The sequence below is a fragment of the Pinus tabuliformis genome, chromosome 8 (assembly GCF_031772625.1).
Source record: "Pinus tabuliformis cultivar Carrire ecotype Pingquan chromosome 8, CPIR1, whole genome shotgun sequence".
NCBI classification, from domain to species: domain Eukaryota; kingdom Viridiplantae; phylum Streptophyta; class Pinopsida; order Pinales; family Pinaceae; genus Pinus; species Pinus tabuliformis.
This window is the reverse complement of record NC_142294.1, coordinates 1,180,699,988-1,180,716,280: the sequence shown is the minus strand read 5'-3', so window position 1 is coordinate 1,180,716,280 and position 16,293 is coordinate 1,180,699,988. Positions and strand designations below refer to the sequence as shown.

General features: G+C 33.1%; 1 protein-coding gene across 2 annotated transcripts; it reads left to right on the top strand.

The window, feature by feature from the left end:
• The first annotated feature begins 1,932 nt into the window (after nt 1-1,932).
• Nucleotides 1,933-9,827, top strand: LOC149239546 (endoglucanase 8-like). Of its 2 annotated transcripts, XM_089367161.1 has the most exons (9): nt 1,933-1,966; nt 5,847-5,971; nt 6,066-6,272; nt 6,392-6,592; nt 6,729-6,821; nt 6,917-7,078; nt 8,968-9,079; nt 9,189-9,352; nt 9,501-9,827. In XM_089367161.1, the coding sequence occupies exons 3-9, from the start codon at nt 6,123-6,125 to the stop codon at nt 9,825-9,827; spliced, it is 1,209 nt and encodes a 402-aa protein (XP_089223287.1). In that variant the 5' UTR covers nt 1,933-1,966; nt 5,847-5,971; nt 6,066-6,122. The 2 variants fall into 2 exon arrangements, with proteins under 2 accessions (XP_089223287.1, XP_089223288.1); XM_089367162.1 differs by lacking the exon at nt 1,933-1,966 and having other exon boundaries at nt 5,819-5,971.
• Nucleotides 9,828-16,293: the final 6,466 nt, after the last annotated feature.

Below are 16,293 nucleotides of genomic sequence, written 5' to 3'. Positions count from 1 at the left end.
TTGATTCCTATTCACTAAATTCCCTTAGATATGTCCCCGTAGCTTTTTAAAAAGACTCTCATCAGTTCGGATATCACAAGCATCTTAGGATTATTGTGCTAATAATAAAAGATGTGTGCTTCCTTTGCGGATTGCCACTTGCACCAATATATTCATCTAGAGATCAAATCCTTTTAATGATTCCCATATCCTAGATAATAGGGAGATTGATAATCTCAAGGAAGTAGATATGGTGGCTTGAGGTTTTGTTTTTTTCAAATCCTTCTAATGATTCCCATATCTTAGCTAAGAGGGAGATGATAATCTTAAGGAAGTAGATATGGTGGCTTGAGGTTTTTTCTTTTTGTTTGAGATGAATATTTGGAAGCTTACTTGAGTTTGTAGATCTTGCCTTGTAAGGCTTGATTTCTTTGCTTAATCGTGTCCATATTGTAATTTGAATTGTGAGGCTTGCTTTCTTACCTTAATAGTGTCCATATTGTAATTTGAACAATAAATATCACATAGGGAGATCATTATGGTGGTTTAAGGAATCACTAATGACCCTTAATGTGTGAAGCTACTTTTAATGTCTAATGTGCAGATTTCATCACATGGCTTTATTCTTAATCTTTAAACTAATACTTGTTTCTCCAAAAACCATAATAATGCTAGTATGCCCACTAAGAAGGATATTTTTCAAAAATAATGTGTGTAGGTTTAAAGTGTTTTTCTTAGCTTTGGATACATGAAATCTTCCTCTAAGGCCTAAATCCTAGGTTTCTTCCTACCACCATGTCAAGGGCCCCTTGACCCAAAACTTGTGCACAATAATTTAAAGGTGCACATAAGTTTATAGGTCATGTATTTTTCTTGGGCCTTGATTCCTATAATATTCATCTATGAAATAATACTTAGGTTTTCCCTCCTTATCATATCAAAGACAACTAAGACCTATACCTAGTTCTATAAAAATACTAATATTCTCATTATCCTCATTCAAAGGGAAACAGTATGCTTAAGAGGTCATGTGTCGTGGATCAAGGTGTCATTCTTGAACCTTAATGCTTAAAATCTTCCTTTCTGAAACAATGTTTAGGTTATCTTGTGTTCAAAGAGTCATGTACCTAGTGTAAAAAATATCCTAATGACACCCATATTCATACTTAAAAGTAAGGATAAACAAAGGTCTCATGTGTGCCATGCATCTTATGAATTGAATGGATGAATAGATGTGTGATTCTCTTAGCATAGCAAAGATGGTGTAATGCAATGCTTAACATTTGACTAAGTCAAATTATATAAAAACAAAAATTAAATAAAAATTTAAAAATTAAATTAAATAAAAAGATTAATGCAATGTAAACATTTTAACTCAGTCAAAATAAAATAAAATAAAAAGTAAAAATTAAAATAACCATATCAAAATAAAATTAAAATTAAAATAAAAATAAAATTGGTCCATGGTATTGAGAACCCATGGTATTCACCAATGGTATTCATGTGTAATATAGTCTATTTAAACGGAAAATTAAACTAGTATAGATCCATCTTAACTCCATATTTACCCCAAATTTACCTAACGCCAAGAAGGATCAAATCTCTTGATATGAAAACCTTTTTTAGAATAAAAAAGGATTTGATCTTGCCACTTTGTAGATCTAGAGTTTTGAAAAATAAAATATTATAATTCTACAATTAAATTTGAATAATAATCATCATATATATATATATATATAAACTAATCCATTAAATTTTACTATATCACTTAAATTGAAATTAAAATTTATAAATTTATTAACTCATTCTCATATAAAATATTCATAACTAAAATTAATACACATAATTACTATCGAGTCACCCCATTTTCGTTCTATGAAATTTTTATGTAAAAGTTTTATGTGGTGATTATTTTTCTAAACATTGATGATCTAGGTAATTTTTAAATTAGTGAAAACCAATAGACTCATAGAAAGTTCACATCATAGTTACTATGGGATTTTCAGCTAATTTTACTCAGAGAAAAATAAGGACATAGGTGTCACCTATCTTAAGCTTCTTTAAATTAGGTAATTTTTATTTAAAAGAAAATTTAGATGTATGTTAAATGTCAATAAGTTAGATTTAAATGTTTTTTTAATTCAATTTTTTTTTTATATTATAATTTTGTTTTTGTTTTTTTTTATATTTAAATTTAAGTAGAACTCGTATGGATAAATCACATAGATAATTTTGGATTGATGTGATTTATTGGTAAGAGTTCTACTTAAATCATGAATCGGAGAAGCCTTTAATCTGGTATATTTAAATTTAATTAATAAGCACATAAAAAATCATATTTAGAGAATAACAAGATTCTCAACCATGAATATTCACTCCCATTTTATCATGAATATTATTAAATTCTAAATAGGCTTTCTTACAATACCTTGGGAGCTTACCAATACTACATACCCAAAAACCATAACTCATTTCCAAAAAAAAGTTGTAAATATTTTATTTTAATTTTTAAATTAAAACTTAATACTTACAATAAACATACAGTATAACAAGATTCTTCACCATGGATATTTACCCCTTTTTTACCATGGATATTATTTACGTGTAAATATCCTTTGTTATAATACCATAGGGCAATACTAGCTTATCAATACCACTTGCCCAAAAACCATAACTCATTCCAAAATCAAAATATTTTATTTTGTAATTTTTTAAAAATTAAATCTAAAAGCAAAAATTTATGGCGAGATATTGTAGTGGTGTAAATGTTTGTGACCATTTACATGTCATGTTAGATAAAAAATAAATAAAAAGTCAAAAGTAATTTCCTAGAGTGGCGCTCTCCAGCCCAATATGTAGAGATGTTGTAAACATTTTGACCTGCTCAAAATAAAATAAAAACTAAAAAAAATAATGATGATTATAAATAAAACATTTTAACTTGGTCAAATTACATAAAATTTAAAAAAAAAAAAAAAATATGAAATTAATAACAAAACGAACTTAGATTCATCTTAATTATGAATCTACCAAAATCTTAGGGGATCAAATCTCTTTTTAGTCTAAAAGGGATTTGTATCTCAAGAGATTTGATCCCTCTCGAGGGCTTAGTAGAGTAGATCCGTAGTTAAGATGGATCTAAGACAGTTAGCATTGTGTGAACACACATAAAACCGTATAACATTGTTATAACAAAGTTGACCCTCTCCATCCCAATAAGATAAAGATTGTTTTAGCTTCATATTGACTTAGTCAAATTACATTAAAAAAAAATTAACAACAAAAAAAATAAACCAAATAATAATTATAATTATTAAAGACAACTCTAAAACAAAAATAAAATTAAAAAATGAAAATTATAATTGATAACTAAAACAACCTAGGTCCCTCTTAAGACAAATCTAGAACAAAAATAAAATTTAAAAAAAATAAAATTATAATTGATAACTAAACCAACCTAGGTCCCTCTTAACTCGGGATCTACCAAGCACCTAGAGGGATCAAATCTCTTGATGTGCAAACCTCTTTTAAATTGAAAAGATGAGTTGAGATGAATCTAGATTGGTTTAATGAAGACAATATTCTATTAACTATTGTTGTATTTGACTACATATTGTTTTGTAATTAGCTCAATAAAAATCATGAAAATATGGTTTTTTTTAATTGATATTTCTTGATTTCCATAAGAAATTAACCACCCATAAAATATAATATTGTTTATTGTGTTAAGAGGAGCTTTCCAACCTATTATGGAAGAGATGCTTAATGTCTTGTCCTATTATATTATGTTATCAAAACATTTTGGCTCAGTGAAATTACATAAAAATAAAAATAAATAAATAAAATTAACAATTATAATTATTAATTAAAACATTTTAACTCCATCGAATTGACTAAAAGAAATAATAATAATAATTACTAATTTGTCCCAAGTGGAAATCAATCGGTGATTGAAGTAATGTGAAATCCTAAAAACTAGGAGATCCAAGCTTCAAATCCCCAATTTTAACTATTTTTAAGAAAAAGGAAGACACATGTAAACCCTAGAGATTTACTAATTAAGTGTGAGGAATAGAAATAAAAATTAAAAAATAATAATAAAATTATTAACATTAATTAAAACATTTTGATTCATTCCATTTACAAAAAAAATATTAATTATAATTATTAATTAAATATTTTGACTTCATAAAATTATCTAAAAATAAAAATAAAAAGATAAAATTATTAATTATAATTATTGATTAATAATAAATTTTAATAATTGAATTAATCTAAATCTATTTTAACTCTGAATTTATTAGAGGTGGAGAGGGACTAAATCTCTCATTATCCAATCTTTTTTCATTATTATTATTATTATAAAAATTTAATCTACTTACACACTTAATAACTCTTGAGTTAAAATAATCCTAACCTAATATTTAAAAATTAAAAATATATCAATTTTTTATTTTTTTAAAAGAAAAACAAAACCGTGTGCATCACAAAAGCCATGACCGCGCCCAATTTTTCACTAAAAACGGCAACCTAATTTCCTCCACGGTTTTGTTTAGTTTAAAACCTTTTCTCCTCGCTATTGATGCTACAATCTTCTTGAAACCAATTAATGTTTAAGCCGTACAGGTCTACCATTTAGATAGACCGGGTCAGGAAAGAATTCCATATATTCATCCATGGAGAGTAAATGCCGGATGAAGAAAGAATTCCATACAATCATCAATGGAGAGTGACGTTAAATCCATGGCCTTTAGCCAGCTGGCAAACAAATACAAGTAGACATATGAGATTAATAACCTCAACTAACCAAAACCTATAACCTATAAAATTATAGGTATAGGTGTGGTCTCTAATTAATGTTTGAACAAATGCAATTAGGTATTGTGTTCTTTTTCAATGTAACCGTCTTGAAGTTTTAGTTTGGAGTAACTGAACTGGTGGTCAGGAAACTACCATTTGATCATGGTTCATTCAATCTAATTGACGACTGTTCAATCAATAAATAATCATGCAGTTGTTAACAAAAATATTATTACATCGCTTATCATGCGAGATAAGTAAGAAGGTCTATCACAGTAGTGACAATACATTTTGTTCACTGCGTTTCTGCTGTGAATTGAGCGTTGAGTCTCGAGACATGCGTGTGATTTCTGCCAAAAACGAGATAGGCCGCAGCCATATAAACTGATGATTTATCTTCATATTTTGCTTCTCTTCTACGCACGACATATCCCTTTTCTCGCGTAAAATTCAGCAACTCCCTGAAATTCAGCAACTCCCTGCGAAAAATCTCACTTCTTGGCTGGACTGGAAGTCATGGAAGCGCTCCGCAAGGGTTGCACCACTCCCACTAACTTTTTGTTTTCTTTCTTTCCTTTCCATTTCCAAGTAGAGGAAACTCGTGAATTAGAATAAAATTCTCGTTATCTCAGTAAAGAAATCCGCTGGTTGATGAAGAATCTGTGCCCTTTGAAAATGGACAAAGTTTCTTGAAAAGATCTGAAGCTATAAGCATTGCTATATATATCTCTAACACCATACATTTCTTTGTTTGTTGCCATTAAATTCGCTGCATCTGCACGTGGAGTGTCTAGCTGAGTCCACAACCATTAATATGTCATGATTATTCACCCCACCCGTTACGGAATGGCAGGCGGTTCTTGAGGGTTCACCATCACGCAACCTCACATTGCTGATCCACCTCTATATAATCACAATCGTTGCAGGTTAATGTTCATAACTGAGAAAGATGGTTAAGTTCGGTATATTATTGTTTGGGTTGTTTATAGCAATGACAGATATAGAAGCAACGACTAGAAGATACTCAGAGACGTTGGACTATTCATCTCCTGCGAATGGTAATCAAGATTACAAAGATGCCCTGTCAAAGAGCATTCTGTTCTTCGAGGGGCAACGGTCGGGTATCCTTCCACCCAATCAGAGATTGGCATGGAGGAAAGATTCAGCCCTCAAAGATGGATCTGATCAGAACGTATATACTTTTGTTAACAAAAATAACTGTTTTATATTTTCATATCAACCCATCATTGAGCTTGAATCCCAACTAATAACTCGAATGAATGCAGGTTGATTTGGTTGGAGGATATTACGATGCAGGCGATAACATAAAATTTGGGTTTCCAATGGCTTTTACTACTACCATGTTGTCCTGGAGCGTGGTGGAGTTCGGCGATTTAATGGGCCAGGAGCTTGAAAATGCCAAAGCTGCCATTCGTTGGGCTACGGACTATTTCCTCAAAGCTACTGCTCAGCCGGACAGAATCTTCGTGCAGGTATGACCTAACAAAAACCATACACCACTGCGCTAAGCTCAGGGCTCATGAAGTCCTAAAGTCATAAAATATAAGGAATGCTTACATAAATGCTTAATATTGTTTTGTGATTGTAAAAGGTGGGCGACCCCAATAGTGATCACATTTGCTGGGAGCGACCAGAAGACATGGATACACCTCGGACCGTTTACAGTATCGACACCCAGAATCCAGGGTCTGATGTCGCTGGTGAAACTGCTGCTGCAATGGCTGCCGCGTCCATTGTTTTTCGAACATCGGATTTGGCTTATTCCCAAAGACTGTTTGACACTGCAACTCAGGTCAGGCAAAATTTGAGTTCCATTTACGATTATAACACCATTTCAGATTTAATATATTTTACTTATAAATGCATGGCGAATTTTACCAGAGCTGCTAACTTCTTTTTATTTGTTTTTCCCTGCTTGCCCTCCATAGCTCTTCGCTTTTGCAGACAAATATAGGGGAACTTACAGTGACAGCCTCAAGTCAGCAGTTTGCCCATTTTACTGCAACTTTAGTGGATACCAAGTTAGTTTTTTTTTTTTTTTTTCAATTGTTTCGTGGTGGGAAAGGTTCCAAACGACCACATTTAAATTCACATTTTATTATAATGACGATTTCAGGATGAATTGCTGTGGGCTGCTGCATGGTTGCACAAAGCATCGGCCGACAACTCCTTTCTCCAGTACATTCAAGCAAATGGCAAGCAACTGGGAGCTAATGCCGGCATTGGTGAATTTGGATGGGAAAATAAACATGCTGGCATTAATGTCCTACTCTCCAAGGTAATCACCAGTATACAGCGCTTAATATATCAATCAAGCTAATCACCATTCCACAGTGCTAAATATATCAACTGTACTACAATTTATATATATATATATATATATATATATATATAAATATAATTATAATAATAATAGGTTTGGGGTTAGCTTGTTTATTGGTTGTTTATTTAACAGAAGAAAACAGATCCATTCACCATAGAATGATGGAATATACTATGGAATATTCATCATCAGAATTTGCGCTAGTTTATGTTATGTTCTAGGAAAGTTTATGTTCTAGGAAAGTTTAATTCTTCAGAGTGACTAGTATTTTTAACCCCTCTGATATTATTTACTAGGAAAGTTTAATTCTTCAGAATGATTTGTATATTTAATCTCTCTGATATTATGTACTATTTTAATTCTCTGATATTATTTACTATTTTAATGGTCATAATTTATGTTCTAAGAAATTTTAATTTCTCAGAGTGACATTTTACTATTTTAATTCTATGATATTATTTACTATTTTAATTATTATTTATTATTCTATTGAGTTTATTGGGACTAAGTGTCATAATTTATGTTCTACATAATTTTAATTTCTCAGAGTGACTTGTATCTTTAACCTTTCTGATAGTATTTACTATTTTACTTATTATTTATTATTTTACTGAATTTGCTAGGGACTAAGTGTCATAATCTATGTTTTAAGAAAGTTTAATTCCTCAGAGTGACTTGTATCCTTAACTCCTTCCATACTATTTATTATTTTAGTTACTATTTATTATTTTACCTATTTTATGGAGCTTTGTTTATTATTTTACCTATTTTACTGAGCTCGTTATTGTGTAATGGTTTTGCATTGGTCTATTTGGATGGGAAAATAAGCATGCTCTTTGATGTCTTACTCTCCAAGGTAATCACTAGTTCATACCATAGTTACCAAGTTTAAATTCAAAATCAATTTTATGCTAAACATTTTCTAATAGTTAAAATTTAATATGAAAAACATTTGGAAGTATACTTCTTAAAGTCTATAGTTTCTAATAACATGTTGTAAGGAATTTTTTTTGTCTATCTAACCACCCATATCATAAATTATATAATATAATCTTCAATATAAACAAATTCACATTACAATGTACCATATAAATTTCACATTATGATTTATATTATAATTAGAATGAAATCATATATCATTTTTTCAAAATATAAATTACTGATTAATAATTAATTAAACCAAACCAAATTCTAATTTGTAATTAAATCTAATAATTTTATGCTTATAAAATATCCATCTTAAAAAATTATAAAAAAATTATTTTATTAATATTTCATATCTCTCCCACCTATTCACAAATTATTAATTTATAAATTAAAAATAACACATTACTATTCTGATTTACAAATTACTAATCTATAAATTAAAAATAACACATTAGTACTCTGATTTACACATGTTCAGTTTCTAGTTAACCTATTCTATAGCTTAAGCTATACATCTTAAGCCCTAGCTTATACGCTATAGCTTTTGGTTACTTTATATGTTATTACGAATTCATTAAAAACTTGGCAAGTAATTTACCCTGCAAAATTCCATTGAAACCTGCCCTGTATTTTAGAATCGTTTTCATGGTTGAATTTGGTAATTATGGTTACATTGCTTCAAATATCAAATTGTAATTTATTTTTTATAGGTTGTGTTTAGGTTCTAGGCTGAGTTTAAGTTTTAGTATAAAAGAAAAAGAATTCATTTATAATGAGATGGTTATCAGTAGGATTAGGTTAGGCTTGATAAAAAAAATTTGGGAAGTTTAATTCCCAAAAACTTGTGATATAAAATTGAGATTTAAACTAATGAACTGGCGAAGACTATTTGTAATAATCGTATATTGGTTTTTCAGGACTATCTGTCTGAGAATGTATTGTTCTTAGAATCATACAAGGATCATGCTGACAGTTTTATTTGCTCTCTTTTGCCTGATACATCTTATGCATCTGTTCGGTACACGGCAGGTAATTAATTGCCATTAACCCATATTTGTATATTTTCTTGGATTTCTAGTTTGTTAGATGGACTCCCGGAAGTGAAGCTGGATAGTTGAAGTCTGTGCTGTTTTTGCAGGTGGGCTAATATACAAATCTAATGGAAGCAATATACAGAGCGCGACGTCAATATCGTTTTTGGCTTTAGCGTATGCCAAGTACCTCAGCGATGTGTCTAAAGTTGCGCAGTGTGGAAACATTGAGGCAACTCCCGCAAAACTTCGGGCCTTTGCAAAACGACAGGTAGGTGCATCCTCTGCTTTAACATGATTGTTAATTTCTACCCATTCCTAGGGGAAATCAAGAAATGATAGTCAAGATGCAGATGTCTTTCTAAAGATTCGATTAATTTATATGACGTGAGTGCATCCAATGGTGGATGGAGGTGCAGATTGATTACATATTAGGAGAGAACCCTCTAAATATGTCATACATGGTGGGATATGGCTCCCGCTTTCCTCAACGAATTCATCACAGAGCCTCATCTCTGCCTTCTATTGTCGATCACCCGGAATTCATTTCATGCAAAAATGGGTCTTATTATTACAGTAGCAGCGCTCCCAATCCTAACCTTCTGATCGGAGCAGTCATTGGAGGGCCAGATGAATACGATCAGTTTCCAGACGATCGAGCAAATTTTCGCGAGTCGGAGCCTACGACTTACATCAACGCTCCTCTCGTGGGCGCGCTTGCATTTCTCAGCGCTAATTCATCGTGATCCTGTCTTTCCATTCAAAATCTTACACACTATTTGTCTCAGCTATAAGAGCCGATTTGGTTCATGCAAATTTAGAATTCTGCTGCCACTGTCAATAAACAGACGATTGAAATGGCTTTATCGTCTTATTTATCCACGGTATACCACTTGAAATATTTTACGACTTAAAAGTTCTGCTAAAAGCGGGAATACTTGTAGACTGAACATCATATTTGCTCCGCCCATGAGCCATGACTAAACAATCTACGTTACTTGCTTCTTCAATATTCATGCAATAAGACGAGTACAAATCAAACGAATTGATGTCATTACTTTGGTTTGTATTGTTATTACCACCCTGAGGTATCAGATGCACCAATTATGTGTGAAAAAAAGGGAATATTTGAAACCAACACTGTAAAAGAAATCATACATGGTTCAGTGAGAAAAGTATTATATTTACCCATTAATTTTTTTTTTTATTATACATTAATATTTTTACATATTATTATTTTTAATGCTTGAGTCAGGATGTTTAATCCCACATATCTAATAGTCTAATCCCAAACAAGGCGATATATGCCTGAAAGCTGCTCCAAAACTGATTTGTTTAGTTAAAAATAAAATCCAAAAAAATTTCAATTTTCATTTTATGTATAATGCTTATTTATTCATTCGGTGTTATGAGGAAATAAGGCGACCGCAATGTTGTGCGCAATTTGTGAGAAAGGATACAATATAGATTAATCTAACAACTTACAAACGATAAGGCGTTTTACATTTAAAAACTCTATTTTTATTTTTAAGTTATATTTGTTATTCTTAAATTTATATTATATATTTATAAATATTAAATATTACAAAAAAATTATTAACCTGAATATATTTAGAAAAAATGAAAGAAATTTATTATAAAAGGAAAGGTTATAATAACATTGCCAAAATGGGTGTTTATCAGAGATAATAGGTTTTAGATTTTATTTTATTTTTGGTGGAGAATTTCATCTTGCTTTTTTTGCTTTTTTTTAGTGTATGTATTATATTTTGCTTTTTTTTTTTTTTTTTTCCAGTGTAGGTATTTTTTTTGGTAAACAAGGTACTCAGAAAAGAATTTTTTAAGGAGGGATAAGATTATCACATATATTGTAGAATTATAATAGAATATTTTTATTACAAATGTCAATGGATAGATAGATAGATATACTTTAAAGTTTTATTAGACATTTAGGTTTATTTTGGGATAGAGTTTCTAGAATTATAATTTAATTATTAATAATTATTAGGTGGAGACTACCAATTTAACCTTCCCAAAATATTCCTTAGTAGTATACACAAATCAATGGTGGGATTTATTTCCAAAGTAGGTATTCCTTTTTTACCTTTTTAATTAAATTCATTAATTAAACAAAACATATAATCAAGTGTCATATAAAATGAGTTATGATTTTTGGGCATGTGGTATTGATAAGCCATGGTATTGGCCCAAAGTATTGTAACAAAACCTATTTATAGATTAAAAATTCCCTATTTATATATCAATTTTCTTATCATTGCACCCAAAGGAGCTCTAAAACATTTTGACTATGTCAAATTACATAAAAATTAAAATTAAAATTGAATTAAAGTAAAGTAAAAAAAATGAAAAACATAAAGAAATAAAACTAATACTTATAATTATGATTATGATTAAACCAATCTAGGTCCATCTTAATTCAAGATATACCAAACTTCCAGAAGCATCACATTTACCAACCATTTTATTTATATGGCTACTCTAATTTATAAGGAAAATAGTGATTAGACTTTTTTGAGATTATTTTCAAAAAGATTCAAAATTATCACATATAACAAACTTAAAAGTAAGTTTTTTTGGAAAAATAGTGTAGAAGAAAGTTATTTCAAATAACCAATGTTTTCTAAATTATTGGATGATCTTATTACAAAATAATATATATGTGAACTTGAACTTTAATCTTATGTTGTAAACTTGTGCCCCTTCATCTTCTTTCTTAATAATCATCTTGTATTTATAGTTTCCCAAGTGTCTTCTAGCATAGTCTTTTGCTTGTCCTCTCTGCGAAATCATATTTTCATGTCAAGATATAGTTCCTGCAAGTGAAATCCATTCATGACAAGATGACATCAGTCCAAACATCTCCTAGTATAACTCTCTTCATGAAATCCATCACCTGGAACTGGACTGGGTACTGGACAGGGAAGAAGGCTCAGAGATTGCACAGTGCGTAGCTCCAGAGGACAAGAATGAGTGCCTAATGATTGTAATTGCGCAATGTGCAACAACTGGAGGCATGAGAAGTAAGATTGTGCAGTTGAGGGTCATTGAGTTGAGGGTCACAGTGAGGCAAATGAGGAGAGAGAGAGAGAGAGAGTTAGTAGATTGTGTAGTTGAGGGAGATAGGGAGACAAATTGTTTCTTGCAACTGTGCAATGCGTAGAAAGAGGTTGGACGAGAGGAAAGATTGTGCAGTTATGCCAAGCAAGAAGCAATCCTTGAGCACCATAATAGCATAATGCATAGTCCTTAGAGGCAGTGACTACATATTGTGTAGTTCCAAGAGAAAGGACAGGATGACTAAGGCCTGAGCCTATGCAATACACAGTTCAGGGAGATAGTTTGGAAGGAAGTTTATCAGAGAAGGATCAATTGCAGAAAATGATTAAGTGTGGGCTCCAAGAGGTGAGAGATGAAACCAGAACATGAATTCAACATGAACACACAATTATAGATGATCAACCACTTGAAAAGGAAGCATTTACCACCCACAATCAACATGTCCCTATTGAAAGGACGGTAGTATAATACTTACCTCCAAGTGTGATACTTAACATACACTTTGCGACACAAGTGATGACACTAGTGAAATCGTGCTCAAGACTTCAAGGATGTGTTTAGTGCATGTCTTTAGCATGGATAGAACACAATAGTGCAAGAGAATGCATCATAACTACCCTTGAAGAATGTACAAATGCCTCCCTTTGACTAGATGTGAAACTTCCCTAACCACAAGATGACTCTTGCAAAAGTAAGAGAAAAGTGCAAACGAGACTTGCAAAGGCTTAAAGAAAGTGAAAGAAACACATGTCAGAGTGAAGATAACATTAAAATGAAACTTGTTAAAGTGAAAGAAAGAAAAAATGACAGTCATGGATGTGAAAGAGACACTTGCGAAAATAAAGGTATGCCAAAGCGACAGTTAAGAAAACTCACTGAAATATAAGTACAATTGCAATCAAAGTGAGGGACATTATCAATGGAGATTGAAAACAGATTTCCGACATGTGCTATGTAGTATATTGTTGTTAAAATATGGTATGTTCTATGCTTAGAGCAATTTGATTCAATTTTCACAGTTAGCTCAATATGTTTTTCAGATTAGCAATCACATCAACATTAAAGTAAACTGCAAATAAAACATAAACATAAATCACAGAAGACAAGCCAAGACAAGAGGACACAAGATGTGGCGCCATTCAGGGACAAACCCCAATATGGGGAAACCCTTAGTCAATTCTTCTTATATGTTCTTCAATAGTTCAGTAGAGAGAGAGATAGATAGTACATTTACAACAGAAGTCAACACTTCGACTTTCTATATCTACATGAGATCAATTGAAGACATACTTCTTCAACTGATTCTCCAAGGTGACTCCTTCACCTATCAATGTGTTGCATACTGTCCACTTGTTGCACCTCACCGTGTTGCACCATGCCGCACTCATCATCACAATGTTGGACCTAATGACCATGCTATGCACTTCATATTGCTGCTCCTATCACTATACTGCTCCAATCAATGAGCTGCTCTCATCATGTATCTGCACCCAATGTTGTACTCATCACTGATTTGCACTCAATGTTGCACCATCACTGATCTGTACTCAATGACTGCTATGATGCACTTCACTCTAATACTATGATGCATCCAACTGTTGCATCTAACCAAGTTGTCTAACATGTTGACCACAGAAGCAGTCACATCGACCTTCAGTCCTTATCCTTGTGCAACCCTTAACACAATATGTTGTTGGCTATGGCCTGCAGCCTAGCCTAGTAACAAGCAAGGTTGTCATATAGTACCCAGTTATTACCCTTGAAAACAATGTCTTTCAATCAGCCTTATTATTGCACAGTCATGCCGAGAACAGATCTCAAATATGTCACGATGTCATCTACAATAATGTGACTTAAACGCTAATTAAATACTTCCTTTTGCTACAGCATATGACCACTTCTTCTTGTTATGTCTTAGGTCTTTGTATGTTGCTGATTAAGGCCTCTTCTATTGTGGCTAAGAGCTGCGTATAAGGCCTTTTTCATGATGGAAAATAGGAGCTAGTTGAGGGCTACCAATTAGGTCTCTAGATTGACAGCGTATCTCCTCACTGCTGCTAGGGCTTCATTCTTCCACTAGACAACATATAGAAGTCTTCTCAATACAGTGGCTAGAGTCTCCACTATGACAACGGATTAGGTGCTTTAAGGATTGCGTATTAGAAGCCACTCAAACATCAGATAAAGGTTCTCTTTTGCTACATTTTGAGGATCACATGTGATAGCAAATCATGACCTACAGCTAGGGTATTTAGGATAGCGTATGAGGGCTTATCCTTCAGCTTTGTGTAGGATTCTTTTTATTATGGCTAGGGCTCCCTCTAATACTCCTTAGATCTGCGTTGAAGCTCCTTAGACTAGAGAGCCTTTTCTGTACAGCGTTGAGGGCTTATACTTTACTTCCTCCCTTGACTGCGGCTAGGGCACCTCCAAGATTCCTGCTTTAGGGTTCTGTAGAAGGCACCTCCTCTAGACCTCCCCTTCCACCAAAACCCAAACAAGTGGAGAGTGAGATCACAAGAGATGATTATCAAATGATTTCAAGTCCTCCTTTATTTATACTAAAACATTGAGCACAAGTGGGGTATATTTGGTTGTTGGCCGATCTTGACGAATTGTCCCATAACACAAACAAATTCATATCTCCATGAATACTTATCAGAATCGGATGATATTTAGATCAATCCTACACCTCTCGATGAGAGGGATCCAAGAAAAATATCAGCTACCATTAATAAGATGACCCACGTGGAGTTTGGCCCTAGTTTCCAATTTTAACAGTCCCTCTCAACTAGGGAGAACTCCATCTGCTGATCCATATGTCTGACTGTACTATCTCTACCATCAATGCCCTGCACTGCTCTACTCTGCTCTACTCTGCTCTGATATGTTGAGATTTTCTCTACTCTCCTCTGCTGAGCTCTGCTAAACCATGAAGAAGAAGAAATGATCGAGAATGTCTCATACCATTCTCTACTGACCCGAAGTTAGTTTTATTGATCCTCGATCAATATCACGAGAGAGTGTCTCAAACCACTCATACTAATCCCAGATCAGTTTCATTGATCCCAGTTCAATGTCATAAGAGAGTGTCTCAAACCACTCATGCTGACACCAAATCAGTTTCATTAATCCTAGATCAATGTCATAAGAGAGTGTCTCAAACCACTCACACTGATCCTAGATCAATGGAGGTCATCCTAGAATAGGGAGTACGGTAGATACAAGGATGTGTCCATCGATAGTACTACTATGGTCCCTAACCCCATTTCCCTGCTCATTGATCAGATAAGAGGTACTTCCCATGAGTCCCAGACTGCATGGGTAGGATGCCTCGATAGGAGAACTAATCATCCTGTCCATAGAAGAATGAATCATATTGTCCCACAGTCGCCATGGGAGAACTAATCATCCTAGCCCATAGGAGAACTAATCATCATGTTCCATAGTTGCAACAGGAGAAATAATCATCCCAGCCCACAGGAAAACTAATCATCTTGTTCCACAGTTGCCACAGGAGAACTAATCATCTCAGCCCACAGGAGAACTAATCATCTTGTTCCATAGTTGCCATGGGAGAACTAATCATCCCGACCCACAGGAGAACTAATCATCCTATTCCATAGTCACGACGAGGTATCACATGGAAAGGTTGAACCTATCACTCTGTACATAGCGCACCACCAAGGGAGGGTGAGTCGTCCTATGGTCATATGTCATTCCAATAAGTACCCCAAGCCCCTAGAGCTCCTAGAGCTCAATGCATGCAACATGCAGGACCCTTATATGAAGGTCTCTTAATGACTCCAAGTCGTTCAGGAAAATCATAGATTTGACCTTTCACTGGGGCTTTGACAAAGTGTCTGTGACTTGTACATTAGTTTCAATGTGATGGAGCCTCCTTGCTCATTGACTTACCATATCCCAGATAAGGTAGTATATGATGTCTATCTACTGGAGAAATCATCGAACATAGGGTTCCTCAATAATCGAATCCCCTCGTGGTTGTCATAAAGAATCGCAGTGGTATTCATCATGTGTACAAGCAGCTCACTAAAGAGCTTCCACAACTAGGCAGCTTCACACAAGATCATACTCGTAGCTATGTATTCGGTCTTGGCAGTGCTTATAGCA

Bases quoted from the DNA above. Each gene is read 5' to 3' on its own strand.
- LOC149239546 (XM_089367161.1), top strand. From the start codon at position 6,123: ATGGCTTTTACTACTACCATGTTGTCCTGGAGCGTGGTGGAGTTCGGC. The intron at 6,593-6,728 runs GTCAGGCAAAAT...TGCCCTCCATAG, and splicing joins TGTTTGACACTGCAACTCAG to CTCTTCGCTTTTGCAGACAA. The intron at 7,079-8,967 runs GTAATCACCAGT...TTGGTTTTTCAG, and splicing joins TTAATGTCCTACTCTCCAAG to GACTATCTGTCTGAGAATGT.